The sequence below is a fragment of the Ciona intestinalis genome, chromosome 7, assembly GCF_000224145.3.
Source record: "Ciona intestinalis chromosome 7, KH, whole genome shotgun sequence".
Taxonomy (NCBI): Eukaryota; Metazoa; Chordata; class Ascidiacea; order Phlebobranchia; family Cionidae; genus Ciona; species Ciona intestinalis.
In genome coordinates, this window is record NC_020172.2 from 3,378,741 (window position 1) to 3,393,581 (window position 14,841).

The window sequence follows — 14,841 nt, forward strand, 5'->3', positions numbered from 1 at the left end:
AATAAAAATGTTTTAAAATTTCCTCACTTTGCATGGACAGAAAGCAAGAGGTTTTTGATGAGAATTCCGTCTTGTTTTTGTGAGAAATATTTTAGATGAGATCCAAGCTTATCGAGCTCGAGGAATTCTTCTCTCTTTCCTTGAACCTCTTCTTCAAACTCCTGGAAAATAATTTTACAAAAAATAAAAAATTAAGACAAGTTTAAAAGTTTTTTTAAAAAATTAAAAACTTGAAAAAATTGACACATCAAAAAATAAAAAAATGTAATAAACTTTAAAAAAATGTCCGAAAAACATAGAAAAAAGAGTAAAAGAATATTATGAGCAATAAAACTGTAATTTGGCTTTTAAAAATCAATTTTTAAAATGAGTTAAGAAAATAAATTATCACCTTGTGCTGTGAGAGTTGTTGGATCGCTTCTGCTTTCAAAACACTCAGCGGGACTTCGTTACGGTTGGCTAAACACTGTTCTGCTTGACCGAGCCAACCCATAAAGTTCTGTAGATTCTCATGGAATGTATTTGCTTCGTTTCGCATTTCTTCTAATTTTGTCTGTTGTGATTTTTGACATTTTTAGAAACTGACTTTTTTAAAACGAATTGCTCTATTTTAGCTTGGTGGTAAAGGTAAGTTTATTGTAACTGTAAGATACCGGGTTTGAAGCTTAATTTAGATAACTTAATGGTAACACCAGGTTAGAGCAGTTACAAGGCCCAAAACCTCAAAAAAAAATTATATTATTAACACTTCCAATGTAAAACTATTTCTTAAAATTAATTGTATAGTAGGATGGGGAAAGACAAGACATCTTAGGCACATAATATCCAAATATCCTGATCGTGTTTAAACAATTAACAACGGTCTATGGGAGTTTTAAGGATACAGTTTTATAATTCTTTGAATGTTCTTTGTTGACGACCAAATGGGCAAGAAAATAGAACGAAAAAGTGTCCCATACCCCCCACCCTACCATATTTCGGAAAAAAAAACATAGACTTACTTTTCTGATTTCCGCGTCCTTCTGCAGGGCGTCGAGCTTGCGTTTCAAACCTCTATCGTTAACATGGTACGCCTCAACCAAGTTATCTAATGTTGCTTGCTTTAACTCTAATTCTTTCATGAATGCCTGTGCAGCAATGTAATTCAGATATCTTGGTAATATTATACAGTTTTAACCTTCTATTTTTCAAAATTTAAAAGATTGATTGAGGTTTGTGACAAAAAAAGCAGTTTCTAAACACTTTACATACAGTTATTAAACCATTTACAAAAACACTCTGTAAAACTGCTTTATTTTAATAATCTTTTTTTTAAATATTGTATAGTTATTATCGTATTCTGTACAGTTCTGAACTGCTTATGTTACAAAATTTAAAATTTTTTTTGCCGTTTTTGACAATTTTTTTTGTTAACACTTCAAGCCCCATAAAACTGTTCTAAAAAAAAAAAATGCTTATAAAAAAATAAAAAGATTTTCGGTAAATTTAAGAAGTTAATCTTCTTACCAGATGTTCATCCAACATCGCTTGGGAAGTCTCAGGGAGTCCTCCAAAGAAGAGGGAGCTGCTCATCTCCGCTTCTTTCTCATCAACCCAGTATTCAATGTTACTAAGCTCTTCTTCACATAGGTAAGACTGTAGGGGTGGGTGTAAAGTTATTAGTGGACTGTAGGGGTGGGTGTAAAGTTATTAGTGGACTGTAGGGGTGGGTGTAAAGGGTTAGACTGTAAAGGTATTAGTGGATTGTGGGGGTGGGTGTAAAACTATTAGTGGACTGTAGGGGTGGGTGTAAAGGTATTAGACTGTAAGGGGGGGGGGTGTAAAGGTACTAAAAACAAAGATATATATATATAAATGAAACTTAAGTGAAAGGAATTTTTAAACAAAACAAAGCCTTTAAACAAATCTTGTTAGCATGTTTTAACTACCGTTGTTTTGCTGCTATTTTGCACTGATATTAATTTTCACTGTAAAATATTATTCAAACTTTTTAAAAATAATCTTTCAACGGCTCATCTGATATAAAAACAAGTGTGTTTCGGAATTTCGTTTGCCATACGGCAAAACTTTAGAAGAAGTCCTGTCGTATGGCAGACGAAATGTTGGAATACACTACATTTTTCACACCAGATGAGCCGTTAAAAGATTTTTTACACTATGCCTGGTAGTAGAAGTAACAGAAACTAACTTCATTTAATTTTTCCTTCAGTTTTTGCATCAAAGTATCGGCTTGTTCGTTGAGGCTATCCCATTGCTGACTCATGTTTTCAATTGCTTTGTTTAAATCTGCTGACTCATCAGTTTGCTGGGCACTCAGATTCAGAGCAGTCATAGTTATTCCATCCAAAGTGCTTTTCTGGGACTGTATGGTCTCATACATGATCTAAAGATGAAAAATTAAGGATAAAAAAGTTATGTTTAGAAAACACAGGATCCAATTTTTTTCGCTTAGAAAAACTTAGGATCTAAAAATGTGTATTTGTAAAAATTAAGATTTTAATCTAAAAGCTTTTATTTATGTAAGCTGGACTCAATTTTTTTTAAGGTGTTTTCAAGAGTAACAGGTGTTTCATTAGTTTTTTGAAAATTTCTTTTACAATAGACTTAATACAAAAATGAAAATGAATATTATGCAATAAATTTTTAAAAAGGTAATAAAATGTGACAAAAACAGTAAAAATTTACCCTATGCTTAGACATTTCAGTTTCAACAGCTCTTGGGTTAATAGGACATTTGTCAACTACTTGATCGTGTTTATCCATGTCTTGTGAAACATGCTTCATCCAGTTAACCATCTCTTCTATTGCGTGTTGTAGCTGGCCTAATGCTAACAATGCATTGTCCAAATCACTCTGTAAGTGTAAGTTTTGTAAATAAAAAAATTTATAGACCAATTTTAGTATTTGAATGAATGTAACTTATTTATCCTCGCCTGGTAAGGCAATGACAGTCGTTATAATACGGGTGTTCTGTTCCATACACCTTGTGCCAGCTTACGAGTTACCAAGTATGTAACTTTGTGGGTGATTATTTATTTTTTATTTCTATGTATAGCTGAAAATTAAAACAACCCATTAGTGACCACTGGGTTAGAGCAATTGTTGTCAAGTGTCTTGCCCAAGGACATACACGCTCATAAATGTAGCAGCTTTACACAACTTTATTGTTTTACACAACATTTTATTAGCATATCTAAAATGCTTAAACTATTACAAAAAAAAAAACAGTTTAAAAACTTGACCAAGGGTGTAAAAAAACATTGATTTAAACGCACATTTTAGGATTTTGCATAAAATTTCCAAAAAAAACAAAATAAGCATAAAAATACATTAACCCTTTTTTTACCTGTCTCTGTGTTATTTTATCCTCCACATTTTTTGATGCAGTTTGTAGTTTACCAACATCATCTATGGTAGATGGTTCACCATTGCTTTGGTTTGGGGATAACTGGTCGATTTGGTTTGATAAGTTTTGTGCTTCAACTTGCAAAGGGACGCAATCCTGTCTGATAACCTGGAAATATGTTGTTGTTTGTAAAGTTGCAATTTATGTAAAACGGAGATTTATACAAAGATTTTTTCAGTGTTTTCGAACTGATTTTAGGATTTTTGGACGAATTATTCCTGGTGTTTTAGAATGTTGTATGTTTCATTATTGCAAGTGATGCCAGGTCATTTTTATAATTTTTTTCACGACTTAAACAGTGTTGCAAAAGCAAATTTAATAGTGTTGCCAATAAAATTTAACAGTGTTACCAGATCAAATTTTACAATGTTGCCAAACTAAAACAGGTTGCCTTATCCAATTTAACAGTGTTGCGACACCAATATTAACAGTGTTGCCAAACTAAAATTAACAGTGTTGCCAGACTGAAGTTAATAGTGTTGCCAAATAAAATTTAACATTGTTTCCAAATAAAAATTAACAGTGTTGCCAGATAAAAATTAACAGTGTTGCCAGACCCTACCTTCAGATTTTCAATTTGTTTCTTAATTTCATCGAGATCAGTTGCAACAATAGGAAGAGACTCCAATTTCTTCGATTGCTCCTCCAAACTCTTCCTGGTCCTCTTCACAGCATCCTGGAACTTGATTGCAGCCTCCAGCTGCTCCTGGAGGTTGGATCGATTCTTCTCGAAGAGCGACTTCAGTTTTGCATACATTGAGTCAACCTGGTGTAAAAACATTTTTTAGTACAATTTTTTAGTGAAAATCAACAAACTACAACAAAAATGTTTAGAAAAAACCTGTATAATTGAAAATTTATAGGAGCGACCTCAGTTTTGCGTACATTGAGTCAACCTGAAGTGAATTTTTTTTTATAAAATTCACGGTAGTTTATGTTTGCTATAAAAGCTTAAAGTTTAAAATAAGAAACTTAAAATTTAAAATAATATGGAGGGAAAATTAAAAAATATTTTTTTTTTAATCTTACTAATTAATTTTTCTTTTTAATCTTACTAATTAATTAAGTCCTTAAACAATTTAGAATATATTAAAAATCCCTTTTTTTAATAATAAAAGTTTACTTCATTTTTAAAATTGCTTAAAACTAAAATAGAAACAGGTTTACAAGCAAATTACCTCTTCCATCCTTCTTCTAATATAAGAAACCTCATGACCCATTGGTGTAGCAAATGCAATGCATTGTTTGGATATTTGTTCAACAATGGATACCTCCTCACCAGTGTGTGTTACTTCCTCACCAAGTTTCTAGTGGATATGGTACATTTTAACTAATTTTTACTTAAATTTTATCAAATTTTACATAATTTTTTTAATTAAAAAGGAGATTTGGAAAAGAATTTTTTAACTTTTATGTTGGTGGTAAAAATTTTTATACTTTTTTTAATTTTCAGACTTTTTTGGTTACATACTGTTTATTAGGATAGTTAATTTTATCATGGATAGTTTATACTTATATGGTTTGGCAAAGCTGACATTTATGAACTTAAAATTAAAAAAAAAACTTATAAAAACTTGATGATTTTCCACCAAATAACAATAAACCAAAAAAAACAAAATTAATTTTTTTACCTCGAAAAATTTACATTCGTCAGTTAAGCTCTGAAGATCAGTGATCGGGAAGAGGACAGTCGCATCCACACTTTCTAGGAGCGAGGACATCTTCGTCATGAGGAGATCAGAGTTTTCTCGGAACTGTAGTAGGCATTGGAACGCCCCATTTAACTGGTGGAGTTGGTTTTCATTGAAGTTTGAAAGCTCGGAGCATAAATCTCGTAGCTGTTTCATTTTGACGTCAACCACTGCCAGAAAAAGGGAAATTTATAAAAATAACCAAAAAATTGGAAATAAAATTGCACAGAACTGTAACTAATTGTCATTAAAATTAAATATTACAAAAATAAAAAGAAAATTTTATACAAGCGAGATGCAAAGTCCTACAGCAAAATATCAAAAATAATGTTTAATCTTTCGTTAAAAATAACAAAAAACACTAATGTTTCATTTTATTTTGAAAAAAAACTACTGCCAAGAAAAAAACCAGTTCATAAAATTCTGTTATAAAATGGTATCAACCTTCTTTAAACTTGTCAAAAAATGTTTAAAAATATGTCAGTCATATAAAAAAAGGTTAAATTTGCTGTCCTAAAAAATTAGCAAAAAAAAGTTTGTCTTACAATAATATATTTTTTGCTACCAAAACAGTCAAAAATAATCATTTTTTTAGTATGAAAAATAATCTGAACCTTCTTTAAGTTTGTCACATCCGAGGGAAGAAAGGTCATCCTTAAGTTCTTCTCCTTGATCTGTCATAACATCGCATGTGGAGGAGTGTTTGCCTGCTTCCACCTCGTATTTCTAAAGATGAAGATCACCAAAAAGTTAAAAAAAATAAAATAAACAAACAAAGAAATAAAAACTTTTTTATATATTTATTTAAAAATTCAAAAAAAGGTTTTGTGTCCAATTAAATAGACATACCCAAAAAAAATCAAAATTTGTATATAGGTAGAGATGCTCAAATGTGATATAACGGTACCACAATCAATGATCATCCAAAAAGTTATCCAAAATATAATAAATAAACAAAGAAATAAAAAAATCCTATAAAAATTAATTTATTAAATTAATTTATTTACAGAATTAATACAAAAAAATAGAAAGTTAGCCAAAATAAAAAAAAACAAACAAAAAAATATCTCATTAAAAATATTTTTGAATAAACTTATCCAAAAAACAATACCTCCCAAAATTGGTAAATATGTTAATAACTGTTAATACAATCCCGACCTTAATTCTTGCAATTCTTTCCTTCACAAACTCAGCTTCCATAGGAATGGGTTCCAAGTTAAGAAGTTGGTCTTTTAGCAAACTAACTTGTTCAAGCAGTTTCTCACAGTTGTTGAAAAACTAAAAAAAAAATCACAAAACTGTGTTTTTCCATTTTTTTTTTATATATTTATATATCATTTTATTTAAAATTTGTAAAAAAGAACAATTTTTAGAGATTTTTTTCTAGAGGAATAAAAATTCTTCACAATAATTTTAAATAAAATGTTAACAACATAAAAAAATTATTTCAATTTAAAAAAATTAAACATGAAATAAAAACAATATATCTAAAAACATATGCATTACCAAAAAAAAGTATCAAAAACCTATAAAAAAGACTTACGCTATTTAGTTGTTGACTTGTATCATTCAACTTATTGGTTTTCCCACTAACTTTCGCACATAGTTCGTTATATCTCGATGTTAATTGCTCGGTTGTGTTTGATATACTTGACAACAACTCTTCCTCATCTGTGTCTGTATAATATATGGATTTAAATTTATAACAAATACAAAATGTATACATAGGCTGAAAGCAAAAAGGGTAATGGGCCAATTCCTGCCCATATCTCAGGTATTTTGGTGTACAAAGTGTGTGTATTTTTAGACAACCCATTGGTGACCACTGGGTTGGAGCAATTATCTTTAAGTGCCCTTACTACTTTGTTTGAAAATGTTAAGAGCCATAGCACATTTGTAATTATACTATTTAATTTTATTTAGGCACAAAAACTTTTGAAAAAGACCAAAATTTAACAGTTTTTACACAACAAATTTCATTTTTTTTAAATTATTAAAGATTTTAGTATACACAGAGCATACAGTAAATACAGTTAAAGAAATCATGTTTAAAAGATAGGCTGGTTAAATACACATAGAGTGGGTACACACTCACCAATAAGGTTATGCAGTTCAACATCAATCTTTGTGAGTCTTGTAATAAGAGGTTTATGCTCTGTGAGGTCTTGTTCAAGTACCTGGAAAAAAATTATTATAGTTAATCAAATATAAACCATTCTAACTGGTGTACAGGTTACAGAAAAATAGCTATCCAAAAACTTCTCCTCTAGTTTATTCGTTTACACTCGCAAACTACAAAATTTCATGGAATTTACTATGATTTAGCAAGCATTTAAGTTACAACGTTACTATTTCACATTTTTTACCAGTTCAAAATATACCGTTTTTATTTTACATATTTTTTAGTATTTAAAAACAGTAATAAGCTTTGACGCGCATTTCCTAAAGTCGTGATAATACGCAAAAACCACACTAATAAAAGGAATGAGCAAAACTATCGAATACAGTAAGCTGTTTACTGGGATGAGTGCACTTGTTTTGCTGCAACTAAATCATCAAAGTTTGGGTTGGTTTTGGATCACAATCAGTACGGACCTTTTTATACTGCTGTACGGAACCCAGTTTGGAATCGCTGTCTTAGAGTAAAATAACTATCCTTTTTTTCTGTATGGGTGAGGTCCTTGTCAAGGACCTGTGAATTGGGGCAAATTTGGTCCATTACCCCAACACCCAGAAAGAAAACAACTATTCATAAAAATCTCTGAATGCGTCTTACTCTTGATTGATCTTGTAACAACTGGATGTCGTTGTTCTTCCCAGAAGCAATAAATTCCTCCACTTTCGTCTCCATCTCCCGTAACCATGGTGATATGTGGTCACATGACTCGTACCAGCGAATAGCAAGTGAGACGAGACCCCCGAGTGCATCCATGCATGAATTTTTTGACTCCAACACACGGTCTTGCTCGCTTAGGTAAGCCGTAAGCAATTGCTGGAAAAAAAATTAAAAGGAAAATTGAGAAAAACAATTAAAATTAAGTTAAAAAAATTGAAAACAAAAATATGTTGAAAAATTTTAGGTATTGATTAAAAGATATTTTTTTTAAATAAAAAACACATTATCTTTTATAACAACATTGTATTGCTACTTTAACAATAAGTGCGTCACGGTCCACTAGCTCGGACATTAGGCTTTCCGCTTCATCGACCAGAGATTCAGATTGAACTTTGACCTTCGTTACTAATGTGTTGATTTCCTGGAAACAAAATATTTTTAAATTAAGTTGGCATGAGGTACATCAAGAAGACACACAAGATGACAATAGAATTTTTTTTATTGTTCTACAGTGGGCATAAGGTGTTTGAAATACGTTATGTGTGTCTGGTGTATAAGACACCCGTGTTATAACTTGACAGTTAACATGAGGTGTATAAATACACTATGTATGTCTGGTGTATAAGACACCCATGTTATAACTTGACAGTTAGCATGAGGTGTACAAATACGCCATGTGTGTCTGGTGTATAGAAGACACCCATGTTATAACGTGACAGTTAGCATGAGGTGTATAAATACACTATGTATGTCTGGTGTACAAGAAGATACCCATGTTATAACTTGACAGCGAGCATGAGGTGTTTAAATACACCATGTGTGTCTGGTGTATAGAAGACACCCATGTTATAACGTGACAGTTAGCATGAGGTGTATAAATACACTATGTGTGTCTGGTGTATAAGAAGACACACATTTTATAACTTGACAGTGAGCATGAGGTGTTTAAATACACAATCTAAATTCTAACTCGACAGCGAGCATGAGGTGCAGCAGCAAAAACTACTCACACTCGACAGCGTGCACAAGGTACACACAAAACAAACCTCTTTCTGTGCTTGCTTTCCATTTAAGTAACCTCGTTCCATGGATTCAAGTTTCTTGAATGAATTAACTTGTTGATCAAGCTCCAATAAAGTTGCATTGTAAATTTCAACGTGGTTGGAAAACTGAAGAAAAAAATATATAAATAAAATAAAACAAGGATTTTAAAACTGTTTTTGTTAGTATTTATTACAGTTGTCTAAAAAAAAACTGTCCAAATAAAGAAAAAAAAATATTCAATTTTTTAATTACAACTGACAAAAAACTGCTCAAAAAAAGGAAAAAAGTTTGTTCGTTTTTTTTACAATCGTCTGACAATTTTTAAAAATAATATATATATATATATATTAGAAAAATTGCAACAATAGAGCAGAGTTACTTACAGAGTTGAGTTTTTCTTCAATAGCCTTCACTTGTTTTTCAAATAACGCCACACAATCCTTAACAGTGTTGTATTGTATATTATCCTGGTTAAAATGCTCTTGTAGTAACTTATCACCCCACCAATGGGAAATATTCGATAATTCTGTTGAGTCACGCTTTATGGTTTCAACGTCATTTTCATGCTCTGCTGGTTTTATGCTCTGCAATTTAAAATAAAAGATTTCAAAATTCGTTTTTTTATGTTTTATAGTATTGTTTGAGTACTTTTTACAGATTTTTTAGACTTAAAGAGATTCTAAAAAACATTTTCTCTATTTTAACAATATGTTTTAGAACTTTTTAATGTTTTTATACTTTGTTTAACATTATTTTTTATGTTTTTAACTGTCTCATACCTAAAAAAATGTGCAAATTTGTTGGCGCTTAAAACAAAATATTTGTTTCAACTTATTTTTAGAACTTTTATCTTCAAAATCATTTTATGTTTAAAAAATTGCATAAAGTTATTAAAACAAGTCAACTTTATTCACTTTTTTAAATTAAACACAAAATTTACCTCAACTGCTTCTTTCATTAAATACAAATCAACTTTTTTGGAAACACGAATTTCTTTAATTTTCAAATTCGAGTCTGACAACCAATCTCCTATTCGTTCATGCGTGTCTTTGACCCTCTGTGATGTCACAAGGGCTGTTTGGAGCGCATCTACTTTGACAGAGCTACGTTGTAAAAGCAGGTTGTATTCCATGTTCAAGCTGTCCAATTTCTTATGTGCCTGTAAAGAAAAGTGGTGTATTAAGTAAATTTAACTTTATTTTCGCATGGTCAAAAAATGACGGTCGTTATAACACGGATGACTTTTAATTTAATTTTTAATGATTTTCGGGAATTTAAGCAAATAAAAACTGGCTACAACAAATTTTCATTAAGAAGTGCAACTATGGATGAATGAATGAATGTAACTTGTTTTTTTTTTTCGCGTGGCTGAAAATGACAGTCGTGATAACACAGGTGTTCTGTTTCATAGTATGGCTGACAATTTAGACAACCCATAAGTGACCACTGGGTTAGAGCAATTGCCGTTAAGTGTCTTGCCCAAAGACACATACACCCACAATGGTAGCAGCGATGAGCCTTGAACCCATAACTCTACAACACCAGACGTACCAACTCATTATCATCTCCAGGGCATTTACTGAGCAACACTCGTCCCTCTTTAACTGAATCTTCCACAGTTTGATGTTTGCTTGTTAGTTCTTCTTTTACAAGCTGAAAAAAATAATATTCCATTTTTTATTTCCTTTTGTTAATTTTTGTGATAACACAATAGAAAAAATAGAAAATAAAACTTGGACGCTAGCTTTGTACTGGTTGATAGCTGTATTCATAAATGACCATAAGTTCTTTAAACTATTTAATAATTTTGTAAAAATTCACCTTTAAACAGAAAAAAAAAATTTATGAACTAAAATCACTAAATTTATTAGGTGTTTAAAACACCAATTAATTGTTTTAAAATTGAAAATATTTATTTTTATAAATTAAAATATTTTTAAATATATACATTTAAAAAAAACTTGTCCTACCTGACAAGCTTGTAACACGGAGGTAATATAATCAGGTCGCGCATCAATGAGCGAGAGGTTTCCAGCTTTATTTTCCCACTTCTTCAACTTGAGGTCTGTCTCAGCCAGAAAAGCGAGAAGATTTAAAAGATTTTCATCAAAGGCTCTGCAGAGTTGTCTCTGCTCTTCCAGGATTCGGAGACGACCCTCATTCATCCTCCGGACTTCATCGTAGTCGTATTGCATCTTCTCGATGAAGTTTTTAAGGGAGGATGAAAGAGGAGGATGCGGGATCATGGATTCACGAAGAGGAGTAGATCGAATTTGAAGAAGATGAGGTTCATGTTGGAGGATGTCCGTCATCAAGGCCTAAAGCAGAAAAAAAATTATTATATATATATTTTAGAATTAAAGTATTAAAAAGGTATATTTTTTTCCAGTATATTTTTCAGTAATAAAGTTATCTAAAACTTGGTAAAAAGGGCTGATTTATGAAATACTCTGAAGTAAAAAAAAAACATTTTTATTTTATGGCTAACTACTTTATTACTGGATGAACTACTACTTAAAAAACAACCATATTCTTTAATTTTTAGAAATAACATTGTTTATAAATTGAATACTTTAGTTAAAACCTAATATGGGCTAACTTATTTATGGTTTATGACCACACACTGTAACATATTCATTGCTAAATACATAAAAATAAAAATAATTTTTTTTCAAAAACAAAAAAAAATTAAGAAATTGATTTTTTTATTTTGAAAAAAGATTCGGAAAGTTGAAAAAAAAATTTTTTTTATTTTTACCTTTTGTTGCCGGATTTGATTCTCGATGTGCTCGAGATGTGATCCCGTGACATCCACATCAACTGTTTTCTTTACTCCCTCCATCCATGTGAGGAAAGATGAGGATTGAAGATGGAAGTCCTCCGCTTCAGATGTTACTCTCCTTAATTCAACATCCCTGGAGTGGAAAGAGTTAGGAAGATTTAAAAAAAATAAATTTCTAAAAAAAAAATTTTAATTTAAAATTTTCTTTTTAACAATTATCAGCCTGGGATTTCCAAATAAAAAATCAATATATAGTGGGGTGGGGAAAGATGGGACACCTTTTACTTCTGTTTTCTCGCCTCGTTTAGTAGTAAACAAAGAACATTCAGGAAATTATAAAACTATATGCCCATGACTCCTATTGACCGTTAGTAATTGTTTAAAACACGATCAGGATATTTAGATATTATGTGCTAAAGGTGTCCCATCTTCCCCCACCCTACTATATATATATATGAAACATCACAAGATATTTAAAAGATCTATAAAATATAAAAATTCAATGCAAGTATATATGTAGATTATCAGTTTTTCTTTATTTTCATTTAGGTAGTTTAAAATGGTCGAAAAAGAAAATGCAATTTTATGCACTTCAATCGGAAATTTTTTAGAAATTTAAAGCCAAAAAATTTTTAAACATTTTTTTAATCAAATTTACCTTTTCTTGTGATTCTCGCATAAATCCAGCCACCTCCTGCGCATGTCGGTCATCTTTTTCACCTTTTCGTCGTAACTTTTGTCCATGATGTCATGTGACTTGGTACCTTCCCTCAGAAAGTATGACATCATCTCATGCTGGCTGTTGATCATTTTCTCAAATACCTGTTTATGTAGAAGCGATTTTTTAGCATAATAGTAGGGTGGGGAAAATGAGACACCTTCTCTCTCCATTTTCTCGTCCCATTTTGAAGTAAACAAGAAGCATTTAAAGAATTATAAAACTGTATCCCCAGGATTCTCAGACACATTTAGATTTTATGTGCTAAAGGTGGTCTTGCCCCACCCTTCTGCATATGTGATGCTATAACACAGCTTATAGGTGGGAGGTTTTAGCTGCTATCATTGTGGGTATATGTGTCCTTGGGCAAGCAATTGCTCCAACTCAGTGGTCTACACCTCGTTTAAACTTACGAGTTACAATGTTTACATTTTGTTGGTGATTGTGCTTTGTTTCAATTTAAATTACATCGCAAAAGAAAAAAAGATTTGGAAAAGTTTTTAAACTGATATTTTGATAAATCATTTTAGGAAGAATAAATATCTTTTAAAAAATAAAAACAGAACATAATAAAAAAAATAGACCTCATTAAAATCACTCTTAAAAAAATTAAATCAACCCTAAAAATTTTAAATCAATTAAAACAGCATTTTCAATCAAACACAGCTGTTGTACAGCTCATCCCACTTGTAGTATATTAATAGCAAACACTTGTCCTGCACAACTATATATAAATACCTTATGTTCTTCTAATTGGGCAGCCACTACTTTGTATTCCCATGACGCTGGCTTCTGATTGGCTGCCAGGGTTTCCGCCTCGTCCAACCAGGCGAGGAGAGAGTCGTAAACGTCGTTAAAATGTCCGCTGTCGATCAGCGAGCGTTGCAACCACACTTCGTACTCCGTCATCTATAAAAAATATTAAACAGATTTTTTCCCACAATCTTTTTTATAATAAATTTTTTAGAACTATTTTATTTTATAGATTTTAAAAAAAATTATAGATTCTTTTTGTATAATAAATTTCATCAATTTTTTTTATTTTATTGCTTTTATATATTAAATTCATGGATTTTGTATATCAATACTACTAAATTAGGTCGAAACTAGAAACTTTTAAAAAGGTTAATTTTTAAGTATCTAAAAAACTAGGTTTAAAAGCGCTGGTAATTATTGAGCAATATAAATCACTTAAAATAGGCTTATTATTACTTTAAAGTAATTCATAATTTTTTATTCAATAAAATATTTTTATCCAAAGTGATTTAGTTACACCAACACAGAAACAATTTTTCATGGAAACTTAAATGAAAAAAATTACCAAGTCACTAAGTTTGTTCCATTTAGCATCCAGTTGATTGATATCATGTTTGATGTGGAAAGTTTGTACTGAAGGATCGGCACCAAACACCAATACGTGCCCGATATCTCGTGCATGAGCGATTTGCAAGCGAAGGGGGTCAACTTTTGATTGACTCCAGGTCTATGTAAAAAAATAGTTAAAAAATATTTTTTAAGTAAAAAATTAAAAAAGTCAATGATTAAAAAAACATAAAAAATTGTCATTTTAAATAAAAATTTAAACAAAACTTTTCTAATTTTAACAAATGTATCTGCGATAAAAAGACACACGTTCTATGAAAGTGAATAAAGTTCAAAAAAAAATACTGAAAACAAAATTTCAACGCTTTTATTCAATGTTTAAAAAAAATTTCAAGAGTAAAATATTTTTAAATTTTTTTTTAAACATTTTACTTAAACTATTCAACAAACCTCTTACCTTATATTTTCCTTGTAATTCTTGAACTTCCTCAATATTTGCAGCTTCTTTATCAAACTTTTCAACTTCCTCGATCACAGAATCGAGATTTTTCGATGCTTCATCGCGATTTTCACCAAACTGAGCGAGTCTCTTTTGGACATCAATGATGTTGGATTTCCTCCTCTTCAACTGATTCACTAATCTTGAGGATCTTCTGGAGAGATTCGAGATCTGGGAAGAAACAGGATTAAAAAAATGTCACCAATTTTTATTTACTTTGAATTTTATTCGCAGGAGAAAAATGTTAAAAAATCGTCATAAATTTTTTTTCACTTTAATTTTTTACTGAAAAAAAACAAGATTTAAAAAAATTCTACTTCAATTTTTTTCACTAAAGGTTTGGAAAAAGCATTAATATTTTTTTGCTAAGATTTCTTACTTAGAAGAAGGAAAACATTGTTGAAAAATCTTCACCAAATTTTTCTCACTTATACTTTTTACTTAGAGAAAAAAAATCACCACAAAATAAAACTTTTACTAAAAAATACAAAAATGTTAAAAATGGTCATCAAATTTTAAATAATATAATATTTTTTACTTTC

General features: G+C 30.5%; 1 protein-coding gene across 1 annotated transcript in view; it reads right to left on the minus strand.

Moving 5' to 3' along the window:
* Window positions 1-14,497, minus strand: part of LOC100175356 (microtubule-actin cross-linking factor 1) — a 24,433-nt gene extending 9,936 nt beyond the window's left edge. Inside the window, exons 1-26 of the mRNA XM_018812507.2 lie at window positions 14,258-14,497; window positions 13,799-13,960; window positions 13,216-13,386; window positions 12,418-12,581; window positions 11,736-11,892; window positions 10,948-11,295; window positions 10,529-10,630; window positions 9,918-10,136; window positions 9,361-9,561; window positions 8,980-9,102; window positions 8,247-8,354; window positions 7,874-8,089; window positions 7,193-7,274; window positions 6,641-6,774; window positions 6,256-6,375; window positions 5,712-5,823; window positions 5,038-5,267; window positions 4,585-4,713; window positions 3,969-4,172; window positions 3,347-3,514; window positions 2,686-2,853; window positions 2,189-2,383; window positions 1,507-1,635; window positions 1,002-1,127; window positions 392-553; window positions 28-161 (exon numbers count right to left, since the gene is read on the minus strand). Coding sequence (XP_018668052.1) covers window positions 28-161; window positions 392-553; window positions 1,002-1,127; window positions 1,507-1,635; window positions 2,189-2,383; window positions 2,686-2,853; window positions 3,347-3,514; window positions 3,969-4,172; window positions 4,585-4,713; window positions 5,038-5,267; window positions 5,712-5,823; window positions 6,256-6,375; window positions 6,641-6,774; window positions 7,193-7,274; window positions 7,874-8,089; window positions 8,247-8,354; window positions 8,980-9,102; window positions 9,361-9,561; window positions 9,918-10,136; window positions 10,529-10,630; window positions 10,948-11,295; window positions 11,736-11,892; window positions 12,418-12,581; window positions 13,216-13,386 — 3,902 coding nt within the window. The 5' untranslated portion in view covers window positions 13,799-13,960; window positions 14,258-14,497. The remainder of the gene's footprint in view (window positions 1-27; window positions 162-391; window positions 554-1,001; window positions 1,128-1,506; window positions 1,636-2,188; window positions 2,384-2,685; window positions 2,854-3,346; window positions 3,515-3,968; window positions 4,173-4,584; window positions 4,714-5,037; window positions 5,268-5,711; window positions 5,824-6,255; window positions 6,376-6,640; window positions 6,775-7,192; window positions 7,275-7,873; window positions 8,090-8,246; window positions 8,355-8,979; window positions 9,103-9,360; window positions 9,562-9,917; window positions 10,137-10,528; window positions 10,631-10,947; window positions 11,296-11,735; window positions 11,893-12,417; window positions 12,582-13,215; window positions 13,387-13,798; window positions 13,961-14,257) is intronic.
* Between the last annotated feature and the right edge of the window lie 344 nt (window positions 14,498-14,841).